Source organism: Notamacropus eugenii, chromosome X (assembly GCF_028372415.1).
Source record: "Notamacropus eugenii isolate mMacEug1 chromosome X, mMacEug1.pri_v2, whole genome shotgun sequence".
Taxonomy (NCBI): domain Eukaryota; kingdom Metazoa; phylum Chordata; class Mammalia; order Diprotodontia; family Macropodidae; genus Notamacropus; species Notamacropus eugenii.
Genome location: NC_092879.1, coordinates 68,638,760 through 68,656,778, shown reverse-complemented (window position 1 = coordinate 68,656,778; position 18,019 = coordinate 68,638,760). Strand labels below are relative to the sequence as shown.

Below are 18,019 nucleotides of genomic sequence, written 5' to 3'. Positions count from 1 at the left end.
AAGTGGAGTAAATATAAATAGAGCAGGCAAAGCTCATTAGAATTTACTTGGGGACATTTCTGCCCTCCATTAAAAATCTGGCATTCTGTCATTATGTTACACCAGTCACTGAAGAACAGGAAAATGGATTTGTGGGTTCCAAATGTAGGATTTAAATTATTCTTGCTGTAGGTGCCTCTTCCCTGGTCCTGGCTCCCAGCCCCACCTTTTGCTCCAAGCTGCTGAAAAGGGCCTCTCTTTCTTTGCTTAGAGAAAACAGGAGCTAAATGGTGTTAAAGCCAGCGCAGTTGTGGGGGAAAAGAAGTTTCTGTCCAGTTGAATCAGAAGAACTGAAAGCCTCAAGCACAGGGGAGCAAACACAAGGCCCTAAGGTTCCCTCCGATTCCATGAAGGGGACTCACAAGGTTGACTCCACAAGGTCAGTCTTCTGCCTCAGACCAAAGTCTGTGTAAACAAGAGTCAGAGCCTGCACGATGTACTTACCTTAGCTCCAATTCTGTCAGTTTTTCTAAAGAGTTCAAATATTTTCTTTTGTTCACAAGAGATAAATAGACTGGGCAGTTTAACAATGAGTTATACTCTGTTTTCTTTCCAGAAACCACCGTAGATGAGGGGGCGGAAGCCCTTGCTTTTTGCAGGTTGCCTCATGCCCTTACTAGCAGGCTGGGTCCGTTTAAGAGGTAGGCTACATTAGGCTTGGGCTATGAACCACAAATCCTAACCTCCAGATCTGAAACTCAAATAGCAAACAGAATACCAAGTCAAATTGCTACAAGCCCACTTACGCCAATATGGAAACTTCAGTCTCTTAAATTTTCTGGTAGATAATGGCACAGATTGTACAACTTTATTTTGTACAAGTTTATATTTGTTTTATCAAAGCGTAAGGGTTTGCTTAAACACAGCTGATACCACATTACAATGTCGGCTGAACTTGGCTCCCTGGTATGAAATACAGATTTAAAATTGAAACATGTTTGAGTAATGGTCTCATTTATTGAGAGGCACTAATGGCCTATATTCATTTCTTCTTCAGTTTTTATAAAATTTTGAGTTCCAAATTTTTTCTCCTTCCTATCCCTACTCCCCATCACAAGAAGCAATTGGATATAGGTTATACATGTGCGATCATGTAAACATATTCCCACATTGGTAATGACCTACATTTAAGGAACACCATCTAAAACAGTGTTTCCCAAACTAATTTGGCCCCAGGTCACTGCTTGGCTTGAAACATAACAACATAGGTAGTAATCCTTGGGGACTTGGGGATATGTTTGCAGCCCTGGGGAGGAGTGCTAATAGCCTAGAACAGGCTCTATGCATTGCCTTCAGGGTAAAGGGCTATTTTTTTTTGCATTACAATGCTCTTTGCTACATGTAAATAGCATTAATTGATTTTTAATTGGGTTCTTCTTCTTAGCCCCTTTAGGCTAGAACAAAGCTGCCCCTTGGTCCCATCTAGGGGTTACACAAATGACAACAAAAGAAAAGTGAAACATGCAAGAATTCCTTTCTGTAATTAAAGCATACACTGGAAATTAATTTGGACACTGGCTAACTGTTCCTGCTTTCTGTGGGCATGAGCCAGCTGACGATTGTTAAGCTATGACACCTTGAGCTGTGCTGCACGGTTATACATCTATGTGTATTCATGGATAGTCTATTATATGCATATCGTAAGTCAAAACATTTGGTACTAAAAATATCAGATCTAATTACAATGGAAAAATTCAGCGTGCAGTTTTCTAAACAGTGAAATAGTTGCCTGGAACATATTAAAAATCACATCATACAAGCCCTAAGCATTTTCTTATTAATCTAGTCTCTATGTTAATAAAGCAGAATGGCATACCCAATCTGGGGAATATAAAGGCCAATGTTATTCTATTAACCTTATATGTTATCCTATTCACTTTCCTGTCATTAATGAATAAATTAAAATTCCCTCTCTTATTATCTAATTGCCAGATAATTTCAGAATTACAATGGGAGAGTTTTCTTCAGCCAGCCTTCATCCGTCCTCATTCTGCTGGGGATTTCAATATGTGCCAATGACAGAGAAAACTGTCTACATTCAAAGACTTAGTTATTTGCCAAGTTATTTGTCAATGAGTTTCATTCTAAGCCATGTGCATTTTCTATAGCTCTGACAAACTGACCTCTCTCACTGTGTGCCCTAGCGATGCTGTTACAGAATTGCTGTTGGGTTGATAACAAAGTCAACGGACATTTAGCAAAACCTTGAGGAGGGATAACTGTGGCTGCTAAGAGTGATTATAGCAGGAAAGACAGTATGTTGTCAGAATGGATACATGTAAGTTATAGTAGATTCACTTCCAAAGTGGAGGTGGGGATGATGGGTAAATGGGCTTGCATCTTGATCTTTTTTCTTAGACTATGGAGTCAAGCTGTTAAGAAGTTATTATTTTAGACACACTAGAAGTAACTGGAACAGAACTTCTTTTGTATTCCTTACGATTTATTCCATCTTTTATCAGGGTCTAGTTTTGGGATATAGACGGTCCATGTTGAAGGTTGTCTCTCCTGCTCTCATTTCCATGGACACCTTTTCGGTTCTTTTTGCCCTCTCACAGTGTCCCAACCAGTCCTGCCCTTCTTTAGCATTTCCTCCCTCCAACTCCTTCCTACGTCACTGCCATCCCCTATCCTCCCCACATATTAGGTCGATCTTTTCTCCTTCCCTACCGCCTTTATTTCATTTGCCAATGAGAAATTGCTTTTGATCTTCTTTGACCAAATGCTTTGAAAGTTCAGTGTGCAAGGCACAGGCGGAAGAATCACCCAAGGCTACACAAGTTTGTTGTTGCTTAACGCTCCTCAGGAATTCATTTTGCAGGCAATTAACTGGTGCTAATCCCGGCCTCAAAAGGAAACCAGGATTAAATAGAAAATCCAGATCAAAACCATGGATTAAAATCAAATTGGTTTGTATATGTGAAATAATCAAACCAACACATGTAAGAGAAAGTCGAAATAAAGGGGAAGAACACAAAAAAATCAAATATTTTATGACATTTCCCCTTCTAAAGTGCTACAAATGTTAATGACACAAATAGCAAAGGTGTCATGATTCCAAAGACATTACATTGCCAAGAAGGTGACCATCTCCGAGGGGAAGAAGCTCTCCCTTAGGCAGAAGAAGAAAGGAAATCTGGTTAAAGAAAATATGATAGTCACTTCAAATACCATCTCCAGACACCACTTAGTAAGATGCTTTGTACTAAAAACTCATTTGAATTGTGCAGCTTGGCTTATGAGGCACAGAAACCATCAGCTTCGGCTGATCCTGGTCACCAGTGAAACACGTCTAGCCATATTTCTCATTTCTGAAACACCTAGTGAGGCCATGGAGAGGAGGGGGAATCTCGAGTTAACAAGATCTTGTTAATACTCCAAGTCCTGAGAAGACATTTTGGACAGCATCTACTGCTTCTGAGGCCCATGTGTCTGTGCATCTACCTGCCAATCTGGGCCTGTTGGGTCCCCAGAGTTGTACACATGGAGTTAGCAGTGACTTAGGAAGGCTACATTACTGCACTGTAATGTCTCATCCTGTTGTCCTGCATAAATCAAACATAATGAGCTTGTTCAGTGAAACATTCAGCAGATGTTTACCTGGTGCTGTGACTAGGCCATAGAAGGCTCTTGGGCCTGGGCCCCATGTGTTTGAAAGGCCTTTGGAATAGGTCAGGCTGTGGAGAGCTGGAAACTTTAAAGACAACCATTTTAATAAACCTGTCAATACAATTTCTTTGTAAAAAAAACAAAACAAAAACCATTTGTGACCGATTAGGTTGCTTCTATTGAAAGAGAAGCACCAGGTCTATCTCTTTAGATCTTTTATTGAACTGCAAGAGTGGCATCAATAACTGCTCCTCAGCTGAACAGGAAAATTGATTCCAGATTTAACCCTTCATTTTCAGGGTTCCCTTAATCACACATCAGCAGAAAGCAGACAGAAAAAGAAAACACAACAAAATCCAAAAGAAGAAAGTAGTAAGAGGCATCTGCTCCGGACATCACAAACTCAACATCCCCCAAATCCTCTCCTCTTCTTAACTTCCTGGCCTCCCAGGCGCTCAAGATCCCAACTTCTGTGCCATCCTGGCCGCCTCATTCTCTCTCACCTCAGGCCCAATTTGTCGCCAAGGCCTATTGCTTCTCTATTCAGGGCTGCTGCTGCTGCCAACTGCCCTGGTGTAGGCCCTCATCACCTCAGCCTTTTGGTTGATCACCCTGTCTCGAGGACTCTCTTCCCACTGCAGTTCATCCTCCACTTAACTCTCAAAGGGATCTTCTAATTGCAAGTCCATCCACTTCACTCTCCTCCTACTCAATGTGCTCCAGTGGCTTCCTGTCACCTTCAAGATCAACTACAAAATTCTCTATTGAGTATTCAAAGCTCTTTCCAAGCAGGCCTCCTCCTACCTTTTGAGTCTTCTTGTGGTTGCCTGTGCTCCTTTCTGTGATTCATGCACACTGACCTCATTGCTGTACCTTGTACCCAAGGCTCCTTCTCCCAACTCCTCGGCTTTTCACTGCCTAACCCCATACCTGGAATGTGCTTTTTCTTCATTTTCGCTTCCCATTTTTCTTCAAGTCTCAGAGGCTCAATTTCACCTTTTGAAAGAGGTCTTTCATGTCCATTCTGTACCCTCTATATATCTTGTATGCAAATCATTAAAATGTTGTCTCTCCTACTTTTGCCTTTCTTTCTATCCTTAGTGCTTAATGCAGCACCTAATATATAGTAAGCACTTTAAAATGCTTGTTGACTTGACTTGGATCATCCTGATGCTACAGAGATGCCAAGAAATCAGTTTCATCCTCATCAATTTGAGTCAGAAAGGGACCTTAACTATCACGTAATCCAACGCCCTTGTTTTACTGAAAATGACACTGAAGTTGGAATAGGGGAAGGGACTTGCCTATGTTCACGCAGGTAAAAGTGGTAGAGCCAAGTTATCTGGCACCATATGTAACATTCTTTCCATTTTATCATACTATTTCATCTTTGACCATTAGACTATCCAGCCTAGCTATGACTCACATGTGAATTCAAAGCATGGTAGCTAGCTTAGATTGCCTTGAAAATGACTATTGAAGAATAAGGGGTGAACATGAATTGGAAATCTAAGATTGCTTAAACACAATTCCCATTAATAGACTGAAAAGTGAAAAGTCCCATCAAAACACTCCTGAGGAATCACAACCAAAGACACATTAGAGAGGCTTACTAAAGAGCATAGAACTCATCTAGTCCAGCACCCTAATTTGAGGAAAAGGCCAGACAGAGCAGTTAACTTGCCCAAAGTCACACACTTAATATGTGGCTAAGCTGCTACTTGGACCCAAGTATCTTGCCTGCAAATCCAGTGATCCTCTGTTATCACACTTATTCACCATCACATTGCCCCCAGTTCACTCTCTCTCATCCACATTCTCAATCAGTTGCCAAGGTTTGTAGATTCTACTCCAAGTACTCCTGGCATGCATCCCCTTTTCTCCACTCACATGACTACCATCTAATCTCTCCCCTCCCCAATCCACCTTCCAAACAGCCACACAAAGCAATTTTGCTAAAGAACGCATCTTATCATGTCACTCCCTAGTTGAGAATCTTCAGTGGTTCCCAATGGATTCCTAAGAAAAAATACAAACTCTTGTGTTTGTCATTTGAAGACCTTCACAATCTCTCTTCATTTCACATAACCCTCTCCCCACAACATTATAGGCTGGCCAAACTGGCTTACTTGCTATTTCTTATACTCAACATTCCATCTCTCTTGCACCTCTGCTTTTGCACAGGTTTTATGTTCTCCCTGCCTCCCCTAGCCCCCCACCCCATTCCTGGAATCTTTTCCCTTCTCACCATATCCTCTTGCAATTCCAAGGCTTGGCTTGTGTGATACCTCCTAGAGCATTCCTCCATTTATTAAGGTTTCTCCCCCACCCTGAAATTAGTTTGTTTTTATTTTACATTTTATTTCCACAGCAGGATGTAACCACCTCAAGGGCAGGGACTGAATTCTTTTTCTCTGTGTATCCCCAGAGCATAGCACATGGTGTAGGTACTTAGTAAATGTAAGGAATGTTCCGGTTAATAATTCATCCTTCTATTCCCAATACTTGGCACAATTGTATTCCTCTTACACAGTGGACACCAATCGGTGTCTGCAGAATTGAACTGAAATTAAAAGAGCACTTGGAAAAAAAATTTTTGAGAAACATGATTGATATCGTTTTCCTAGGGGATTGGTATAGAGGCACTGGCTGGCCTGTAATTCTAGCCTCTGGTTTGAACCTCACTGGTTCCAAATTAGTCAGAACACAGCCATTAGGAGACTCAAGTTCATTCCAAGCCGATTCTTAACACAAACCCTTCTGTTTGTGTTAGTTTCTGTCACCTGGGACTGAGTAGACTAAAAAGCTATCATGCATCCGTAACTTCATCCCTAGGCATCACAAAATGAGAGCTTCCCAGTTCAGGTTAAAATGTTTTGGTTTGGTGTGTGTCTGACCACACTCTGGCTCACCCAGGGAGGACATCTTTCTCTAAGACCCAACAGCTTTCAATGAAGCAATAACTGTAGCTTATATTATTAAACAGCACTTTCAGCTAGGGGCACCGGATTGCTGTTAAATTATCTTTTTTGAGAAAAAAATCTCGATCCAAAGAATGGTTTTTAAAAATTGGATGCAGAACAGAAAATATGAAGATGTGCCCAAACTTGTAAATGTTTTTGGAGTGATATCTTCTTGACAAGTAATAATATGCATCTATGACTTTGTAGATAGGAACTGCGAAAGGCATGAGAAGATAACATTTCCTTTTAGAGGGGTAGTAGTTTATTCCGTTTTGTTTGCAACCCCGAGCTCTAAAGCTGAACATTTGGTATCTTTAATTTGTATATGATAATGTTCCCATTCCAGCCTCGTAATCCGTTTAGACATTTGAGGGAATTTGACTTAGCATTTAAACGCATCTTAATTGCTTTGTTGATGTTTATGCAGATGACCTGTATGCCTGCTCAGCATGTTTAATATAATTTTTGATGGGGGGAAGTGGCAAAAATGTAAAAGGCATGGGACCAAAATGCCAAACTGGAAGCCTGCACATTTGGAATCTGGATTTGTCTTTCATACATGGACTTGAAACACTCTCTTGAGATCCTTGATACATAGAGTTATAATATTAAAAAAGTATTTGGAAAAGAGAATGTGTTAACCAAGTTGATATTAACTTGTTGGCAGGATGGTGCAATAGAAAGAGTACCGGATCTGCAGTGGGAAGGCCTGGGTTCGGATTCTGGCTATGTGTGTGACTTTGGGGAAATCACTAAACTTTTCGGGTATTCAAGTTTCCTCCTCTGTAAGGTGACATGTTTGGTCTAGAGAAGGTGTCAAAAACATGGCCCATGGGCTGCTTTGCAACACCGCCAGTGCCTCCAAACCAGATTTAAATGCAACTGGGAAATATTTAACAGAATAAATAAGAGGCCATAGAATAGAGATGATATTAACATGTGGTTGTCTAAGTCAGTACGCAGCCCACAGGGATCCTTAATATGGTTTAGTGGCTCTGCTTTCTATTTGAGTTTGGCACCATTGATCTAGATGATATCTAAAATTCCTTTCATCTCTAAATAGATGACACTATGATAACGGATTCATGCACTGGAGTCCTTGTAGCCCCCCCTCCCACATCTAATATAAAGTCAATAGTCATTTTCCAAGGCACAACTTGCAGTTATACCAATGGAGATAACAGACTACCCTCAGAAACAGTCTAACCATACGTTGAAACCAACAATACAACATGGTGGTAAACTTTAGACAGTCACAATTTGTTAACTGTTATCAATTGCATGCTAGAGAGACTTTGGATATGGACTGATTACTATAACCTGACTGTAACTGATAGGTCAAAGATAAAGGGTATGTACTATTTGGCATTTCACATCATCATCAGGATCATAAGAAGAGTTAGCACTTATATTGTCCCTATAGTACCAGGCACTGTACTAAGTACTTTACAAATATTCTCTCATTTGATCCTCACGACAACCTTCAGAGGTAGGTGCTGTTACAATCTTCATTTTACAGGTGAGGAAATGGAGGCAGACTGACATTAAGTGCCTTGCCCAGGGTCACAGAGTTAAGAAGTGTCTAAGGCAAGATTTGAACTCAGATCTTCCTGAGTTCAAGTCCTGTGCTCTATCAACCATACTAGCTCGCTGTACTTGATGAGGGCAGCAGTCTATTTCCTGTTAGCAATCTATCTCCTACCTCCATTCCTTTGCATAGGCTGCTCCTCAAGCTTAGAATGGCCTCCTCATCTTCACATCTACTGGTTCCTGGACTACAGGAAGCTTTTCTCGATCCTACCAGCTCTAAGTGCTTTCTCCTGACTCAAATCATCTGTGTATATATAGTATTATAAGCTACTTGAAGGTAAGGACAATTTTTAGCTTTATCTTAATATCTACTAGTACATAGTAGGCACTTCGTAAATGTTAGATTGTATTAGATTGTCAAATGACACATTAATTTATGAATGTTAAGAGATACAAAAATTAATAAACAAAACTTGCAATGTCAAAGGTGACTGTCGATACAAGTGACCTTTTAATTAGATTTCAGTTTATAAATATGTCGGACTTAGAGAAGATGGAAAGAAAGCACATTAAGAGAACTAATTTAAGGTGCAGCTGTGCTGCTCTCTACTGAAATGGGTTCAGGAGAGCAGCACAAGGGATCCTCTAAGGATGAACTCACAGTGACTCTGACAAGTTCAAATGTCAAAGGTTGGAAGGGATTGTTATTTCAGATGGCAGAGAGCAAATACAGAGAGAGTGTGCATGTCAGAAAGATCTGAATTCAAATCTTGTGCCATTTTAGCAGTATGGTTATGGGCAAGTCCATTAGTGCCCTGGGCAATTTTCTAACACAGTAAGTTAGGGAGTGGTCACGGATTTGCATCAGTGTGGGAGTTTGCACAATGAGAGGGCTCTACATGGATGCAACCATACGTGTCCAAGTGGGGAGTGAGGAGGAGAGGAAAGAAGAGAGATGGGAAGGGGAGAAAGAGAGGGAAAGGGAAGGAAATTGACATGACAGCAAAGGAAAGGCAAGTTTTGAGCTTGTATGACTTGGGTCATTCTATTAGCTTGTGGAACTAACTGTACACTGGTGGAGCTGTTACATTGCAGCAACTCTTTCTGAATGAGAATGGAATCAAAGTTTTTATTGGCAAGTTTTCTTTACACCTTCTTCACAAATTGTGCAACAAGTTAAGAATTTGATATTTGCTTACAACCTTTAAATACTTATGTAAAATTTCAATATAAAGTCTACCTTCAAGATTGTGGTTCATTATGCGAGGAATTTTTCTGGTAGACATAGAACTTCACTGCAATGCAAGGACTTAAAAAATTCCCAATGGACTCTTGAGGCAAAATGCCTTCCATATCCAGAGAAAGAATTATGGAATTCGATTGCAGAATGAAGCAGATCATTTTCTTTTGTATTATGTTTTGTTTTGTTTTATGATTATGTTTCTCCCATTCATTTTAATTCTTCTATGCAACGTGACTAAAGTGAAAATGTATTTAATAGGAATGTATGTATAGAACCTATATAAAATTGTATGCCACCTCAGCGAGGGAGTGGGGAGGGAGGGGAAAAAATCTAAGATATATAGAAGTGATTGTAGAACACTGAAAACAAATAAAATAATTTAATTACAAAAAAGATTGTTGTTGTGGGGAGGTCTTCAGCTCATGTGGAAAAAATGGCCTGTCCCTTTGTATGCCTTGAAAATCAATTCCATGTGAAAATTATAATAAATTGCAAAAACATCATAACCATAAGACAAAGGATTACTGACTCTCCTACTCTCCAAATAATTTTGGCCTTTACCAAAGACCCTGAAATATCAAAAGTTCCAGTGTTTGGGTGAAAATGTCAGTTCTTTCCATTGTATTTCTTGGTCATAATGGCAAATATTTATTATGCCAAATATAAGAAAGGACAATGCCATGAACAAATCTTCAGCAAAAGAATTTTTCACTAAAATGCCATATAAGAAGTCAGAAAACTATATGATATGGATTCTGAATTGAGGTCTCAAGGGATACATCTGGGAAATGGGAATTCATGGGTGTAAGGTACTGAGTCTCATTCTCAACCAACAAAAAAGTCATGCCTCTCACATACTAAGAAAATAATTATAACTTAACTGATTTAAAAGTCTCTATTAAATAACGATGACCACTCTTGCCCCTACTGTTTTCTCTTTCCTCTGTAAAAAGCAGGGTTTGGAGAGTTCCAAAAATCTATAGTTTCAAAATTCTGACTTCTCTTCTCTCCCTCTCAGACCATCCCAGTCCTGCTCCCTCCCTCTCCACATTTCCCCTCCACTCTCTTCTTGCTGCACATCATACAGACAAGTCCAAGTGATAACAATGTGACTGATAGCAAGCACTCTACCTGCTCATTTTCATCCTCGTCGCTGCTGATTTTCAAGTCGTCTTCAAGCATTCTACAAGAAACAAACAAACAAACCTCAGAGTTATGTTCTTTAAACATCTTTTCTAAATTGATTAGTAATGGAACACATCCCTTAATCATTCAATCAGCAATCAATAAAAATGTATTAATGGAATCAACAGAACATAAATGCGGTTATATGGATTCAAGTGTATATCAGCTGCTTGGTTTTTTGATCTCTTGTTTACACGTAACACACAGTTTGCATACACTTTCTACCTACAAAACCTGAATCTGGGAGGGATGGACTAAATGCATTTGGGATCTCATCAATGTGGGCATTTTTCCCAGCAACTCAGATCGTGTCCCATCCATGCCTACCTGCCCAGTATGTCCTACTTTTCATCAGTGTGTTGGGAGTCTTCCTTACTTTCTCTTGATGATATAAGAGTATCAGCAGAAACTACAGGATTGATTGCTCTATTAAAAATTTTCCTTTACAAAAAATAATATTTTATCATCTCCAGAGACAGTCCATGCTTTCTACACACAGAACCTCTTTCGTGCATTTTGGACAGCAATTTTGTTGGCAAGGCATTCAGAGTTAAGGGACTTGCCCAGCTTCACACCCATAATAAGTGTCAAGTGACTAAGGCCACATTTGAACTCAGATCCTCCTGACTCCAGGGCTGGTGCTCTATCCATTACACCACCTAGCTGCCCCTGAACTGCAATTTTTGGCTGATATGGTATCAAAGAAATGTAATGGGCTTATGTTGGAGACTGACCAACAGCTTAAAGTACTAGGTTCTCATGGGCTAAGGGTAGTCATTCTAAATGAAAAACAAAGTATTTTTCATAGATCAGCCTGTTTAAAGCCTTCTGAAACTGTCATAAAGAGAAACCATTTAGAGAACTTCAATTGGTTTCTAAGTAATTTGTCTCATGGTGACCTTTGTTGTTGGACATCTTAGTGGGCACCAAAGATCTGGTCATAAAACCATTGGTCATTAACCCCTGGATATATGACAGATGTCTTCCTTTACAGTCTGATCTATTGATGTAATCCTGTGCTATACATAAGAAATCCTTCTCTCAAAGGCAAGGAAAGCATCTTGAGAAAATATAAGTATTTTCAATTTTGGTAAAATAAGAAAGCACTTTCAAAATTATTTATCGAACAGATACCTTTGTTTCCATGGGAGTATCATTTTTGGTGTCACCCACTATTGGCAGACAATCCTTTGTGATCTTTTTCCATAATCCTTGGTCATGGCAACAGATATAAAAGCCCATATCATTATTGGGTTGTAGTTAAGACACCCAAAGACAGGAAGCATTTCTTTAGTCCTGCCCCACTTACTAACAAGTCAAAGAGATTTGATAACCTAGAAAGATGTACCACCATTTGGATCAAGCTCAGCCTATTTCAGCAATGCCACAATTGAGGGGATTCTAATACCTGGATTTCTCCACAGTACTGAAGTCATATTTAAGAACAACTTAGAGTAGGTAGGACACAATCTTTTCCATGGCACTACTCTGCCTCCCTCAAAAAAGGAAACTTTCAAATTGGCAAATTGAAAAAAAATCATATTCATGATTCCATTAAAATTAGGAAAATAACCAAGAAAATTGGCCATCTTGTAAATCTGCCAATAAAGTATCTGCTATTACCACTTTCTGCTTTGTAAGGACATGGCATATTTACTGAGGTCTGAAAATATAAGACGGGCATAAAATATGATTGGTAGGAAAGACAACTGTTAGAGTTTGTTTCAGATAAACTACATTTCCAGGATTTATAAGTTCCCTTCAGATAAATAATAGATGCATAGAAGACCCAAGAGAAGGGAAAAAATTGTGTCGTGCTGTTTCTTTAGCCGTTGCAAACTTACCACTGCAAACATATAATTCATTTCGGCACACAAAGACGAGAATTCAAAGATTAAAAATTCAGATGCTTCACTAAGAGATTTTATTATTCATTTTGCAATAATTCAATTGACAATATTCATGGAGCACTGACTACATATGAGATACTATGGGTCAGCTTTCTGGGGTCAGTCAACAAGCATTAAATTATAAATAAATATAAATATAAATTATGTGCTTACTATGTGCTGGACGCTGTTCTAGGTGCTGGGGGGAGGGGAGGAGGGTAACATGTGGCTCACTTTTGAATTGGGAAGACAATACGCAAATAATTGTGCAAGCAAAGCTGTATACAAATGGAAGGAAACCCTAGAGGTAAGACATTAGCAGGAAGGCTACAAAGAGGAACAAGAGAAGAGTTTGGTTCTCTCCTTGATTTTCTAATCTAGGAGGGATAAGACAAGTTTGTAAACAACCAAGTACAAGGGAGAATGTGATTAATGCTAGAAGAGTGGCATAGCTCCATTGTAATGATAGCTTAGGAGAGGGAAAGACAGTGGACATGCTCTTAAGCAGACTGAGGAGGCAGTTTCATGAAAAGAGTGGCATTTAATGAGGCTTTAAATGACAGGTAGGATGTAAACCAGTTGGAGGGGTGTGGTGGGTGTGTTTCTTAAGGAGGATCACACCTGGTGCAAGGGGCAGCATGAGCAAAGGGTTCTGTAGAAGTAGGTTTTTAGAGTCAGCCAGATGGTGTAGTGGATAGAACACTGGGCCTGGAAGTCAGGAAGATCTGAGTTCAGATCCAATCTCAGATACTTGCTAGCTGTGTGACTCTGGGCAAGTTACTTAGCTTCTCTTTTCTTTAATCCACTGGAGAAGGAAATGGCAAACCACTCCACCATCTTTGCCAAGAAAACCCCACGGACAGTATAGTCCACAGGATAATAAAGAGTCAGAAATGACTGAACAACAACAGGTCATGGGGAAACAGTTTGGAAGATAGGTCCCTAGAGTATATATGGGAAAGTAGTCTCAAGGAAAGCTGGGTAGCTAGGTTAAAGGCCCTTGAATGTCACGGTCAGAAAACATGCTCTAACAATTTTAGTAGATCCTGGGTACAATGTAGTTTCCAGTAGAGTTGGAGTTATGAGTAGGATAGGGAGACTGGGATTTGGACATGGGCTGAGGGTAGGCGGAACTTCAGCCAATTTTTCCTTTGTCTCACGGTCCTCTACCAGTCTGACTACCATGTCATGGCTAGTATGTCACCATGGCAGTGCACTCCCAGGGCCTGCCTACCTTCCCCTATCTTTGCACCATAGTGTTTTGTCCTAGAGAACAATTTTAACAACTGGTGGTCTTAAAGAGGCACAAGCTACCTCTTTTTCTACTCCTAGATGCAAGAATTTCCATTTATATCTCAAAATATAACAGCCATTTACCTCACTAAGATTTGAAAGGGATGGTACTTTCGCTATCGAGGCAGCATGATACTATGAACTGAACACTTGTTTTGGAATCATACTCACTATGAGACCCTAAGCAAGTCACCTGACCTCTGTGTACCTCTAGCATCTCCCTCAGATTTACACACTACATAAGACAGGTTGCAGCAGGATTAGCAGAAAGAGCCACAGCTAGGATCATGCAGCTAGTGTTGTATCTGAGGTGGGATCTGAACTTAGGTCTTCCTGACTCCAAGGCCAACACTCTAGGCTCTATTTCATCATCTTTCAGGTGTCTCAGGTGGATGTAAGCACTAGATTGAGAAGTGGTAGCAATATTGTGAAACTGCAAGAAAATCTGTCCATCTACCTGACTGCAGAGGGCTCTGTAAAATAAAAGATTATGCTTATCAAATATTTTCATAATCAAATCAGCTCTGTCACCGGACCTGAACAGGACGTGTCAAATTACTCCCTTCCTAACCTCGCTCAATAATCCCCTCCCTGGCTGCCCATCCCTTGCCTATATGTAGCATGTTGAAGTCAGAGGTTGGCTTTGGCTTTGTACTTGTATCCCTGGTGCTTGATACATTATAATCACTTAATACTTTTTCACTCATTCTTTCATTTTTTAAAACACTAAAAGTTGTCCTTTCATTTTTCAATTGGACGAAAACAACCAAACAAACGACCTTACTTGATTCATGTACATCTATTTTAAAGATTTTTTCAGGGTCTGGTCAAAGTTTCGAAATCATTGCTGCTAAGGTCTATAGTTTGTATAACACTGCGGAGATGAAAAATACAGAAAAAAGTCCCCAGGAATGCCTGGACAGCAGGATGATGCAAAGGTGTGGAGGATAGCTTGTGGGTTAGGATGGTATAATGAAGAGCAGTCAGGAGATTGGCTTCTAGTTTGGGGGCTCTGTGACAGTGGGCAAATAATTTCAAAACTCAACCTCATAGCTTATTTGACAGCCTTTGAAAAAGATGACAAGGCAGTATGGAGTAGTGGTTAGAGCACTGGACTTGCAATCAGTTACTAGCTGTGTGACTCTGGGAAAGACACTTTAACTCAATGTGTCTCAGTTTCTTCATCTGTAAAACAAAAGAGTTGGACTTGATGGTCTCTAGGGTCCCTTCAATAATACTATCCGTTGATCCTTAGACAGCAATTATATCTTTGCTTAGTTGTTACTTTTATAAACCAAATATCCCCAAGTCCTTCAACCATTATAACGAGGTTTTTATAACCCATCATCATTTTGGACACCCCACTGCATTACATTCAGTGTATTCTCAGTGTATGTACCTCTTAAAATGGAGAGAAACATGGCTTGGCTGGAGGGGGGCAAAGTATGCTAGAGAATAAAACAAGAGAGAAACTGAAAAGGATTGAAACTGACCTGGAAAAAAGAAGAAACATATCTGCTGTTCTAGAATAAAGTAGGAAATAAAATGATCCTTAGGAGGTCCTAAATGTAACAGGATAAAAGAAGCCACTTCAAAGGGTACACAGGGACTGTTTAAACTTGTAAATAAATACTTGCACTTTTTGCATTTTTGAAAGAAATTTATATTAGCAGCCTGGAAGTACATATGGATTTTAGATGCTCACATTCATTTTTTATGCAAAACAAAATGCTACAGCAAATTGTGCCTAGGCATACTATAATCCATGTGTATTTTGTTCTTGTGTGCATTATGGATTAAGTCATCAGGACCAAGGATCATGGATTTAGTGCTGGAAGGGACCACAGGGGTCATCAAGTTCAGGCCCCTCCTTTAATAGATGGGAAAAATGAGGCCCAGAGATATGAAGGTACTTGCTTAATGTTACACACACAAACAGGATTTGAATCCATATCCTTTGCCTCCAAAGCAATGGTGGTGTGATGGCTTTCTTAGAAGCCCACTGACAATGAAATTCGGAGCCTACATTTTGAAGTTTTCCACTCTCACCCCAGAGGTAGACTTTCAAGTAGGGATGATCTTGCTCATTGACCCAATAAACCAGGACTTTTTCTGAGTGGGAGAAGATGGTAGTGGGTAGTGGGGAGGGATTTCTTATTTTAGTCAATCACTATGTACAGTGGGAGCATCAACAGTGGAGGCAACAAAAAAGAAAAAAAAACCTAGGACAAGATAGAAAAGTCAAACTATGGTTGGGGTGTAATTATCAAAATTGATCCAATGATACTCTCCCTGTTCTAGGCAAGTCTGGAAGTGTGGGTAGTCTAGCAATGGACTGAACCATTACCTAACCACATGACCATGGGAATAACCCTTTCTTTCTCTGGGAGTCAGTTTCCTCTTCTGTAAAATTAAATCACTAAGGTCCCTCCTAATGCTGATGTTCTATGATTCTCTGATTCTCATTTCCTAGTTTATTCTACTACCCTTAGGCCTACATCTCTGTCCCTCAAGAAAACCAGGCAATTCACCTTTTTTGGAAATCTCTTGAAGATAATGAGGCGATTTCTTTTCTCTAGTCTAGTTATCCTAAGTCATGGAACAAGGGTTATTATATCATATGTTGCTCAGTTCTTGGGTGGTGAAGGGAGGAGAGAGCTCAGGAAAATCAAGTCTCAGAAAACCTCCTCAACAATGCAGTGGGGAAAATATTTTTCCCTAACATCCTGCGAAATCTTCTACCCCGACCTAGGCATCAAAGAGATCATAGCAATGGTCCACTCCAGGCTTCAGAACCCCTTCCCATAAGTACAATAGGCAAGAGCACATCTATCCTGGTTTGGCTGTGGAAGATTACCTATGCAGGTAACTGAACACAAGTGGTCAGTATTGAGAACAAGTGTGTGCTATGGATGGAAGCTCTGAAAAGAATACATTTCTTCCTTAGTTACATCCTCCTGAGTGGCAAGTGTATGTATTTGTGCATGCCAGTGAATGTTAATAAGTGTGTGTGTGTGCGCACACACGCATGTGCATGTGCACACCATGGGGGTGGGGTGAGGAACAGAGAGAGGATACAGACTTTTTCTGTAGTAATCTGGCTTGAAAAAGGGATTTTAATACTCAGCACCATTTGCTTTTTTATCCTTAGAATATTCTTAGAGTGTCATTTCCAATTTGACTTGTATTAATAAACCTTAAATACCAAACAGGTAAAAGTCAAATCCTTGCCTCTTAAGGAATGAAAAGTAGTTTAGTGCCTCATTAACGTAACTACCACAATTTATGGTGTGTCATTCAGAGGAGATCCCAACATATGTCTCCCATATAGCTATACAGCAGTATTCATCTATACCTACGGGCATAGACACATGAACATAAACGTAATTGCACAGGGATACCTACTTCTACCAGGAGGCAATCTTTTCACCTTTGAACTGCTCCTGAATCAATCCTAGAAATTTCCCACAATTCCAAGAGTTTGATTCACTAGGCATTCTACTAAATTTGTTTTTCATTTTCTGGGTACAGTTCTGTATGTTACAGAAGCCTTCTCAATGTACAGTAAGTCATGTTATCATGCTAATGCTAAGCTGAACAATGGGATTCCAGTGTATTACCAGAATGCGTTATACACACTGAGGCACAATTTGATCATTTATCAAGGTTTTCCTGTGTGAAAATATCGAACACTGGATTTCCCCAGAGTTGTTCGTAACACAGTGGACAAAAATACAGATAAACAAAAACAAATCCTAGAATAATTCCAAATGAAAATAAGGATCTTTTATATTAAAGCATCCACTATATTAATCTGGAAATTCAACATTCATTCTTTTGTTGAAATGCATTCTATTTTTTGTGAAAAATATAATTTAAAATATAACAAGGACAAGGAAAGAAGGGACATACTAAGAGAGGAGAGAAAAGTAGGGTGGCTTAGAGTGGGTACAATGGGAAGAGCACTGGATTAGGAGCCAGAGGACATGGGTTCAAAATGTAGATTCTTCCATCTATCCCTTGTGACCTTGGACAAATCACTTCCTCTCCCTGGGCCTCATTTTCCTCATCTGTAAAATGAAAAGGTGAGACTAGATGTTGTCATCTAAGGTCCCTTCCAGCTCTATATGAGAGAGGAAAACCAGAGGCTATACAAATATTATCTTCTTCTGGTGCCTCAGAGTGGTATGGATGTGGCCCTGGGCTGGCTAAGGTCAGGAGTTAAGTGCCTCAAGTGGCCACAAGGTAAGACATTCTGTGGCAGGAGC

General features: G+C 39.9%; 1 protein-coding gene across 7 annotated transcripts in view; it reads right to left on the bottom strand.

The window, feature by feature from the left end:
• AFF2 (ALF transcription elongation factor 2) overlaps positions 1–18,019 on the bottom strand; it is a 529,569-nt gene that overhangs the window by 86,351 nt on the left and 425,199 nt on the right. For all 7 annotated transcript variants that reach the window (XM_072626094.1, XM_072626091.1, XM_072626093.1 and 4 more), the window contains one exon: positions 10,516–10,567. In XM_072626094.1, the coding sequence (XP_072482195.1) occupies positions 10,516–10,567 (52 nt within the window). The remainder of the gene's footprint in view (positions 1–10,515; positions 10,568–18,019) is intronic.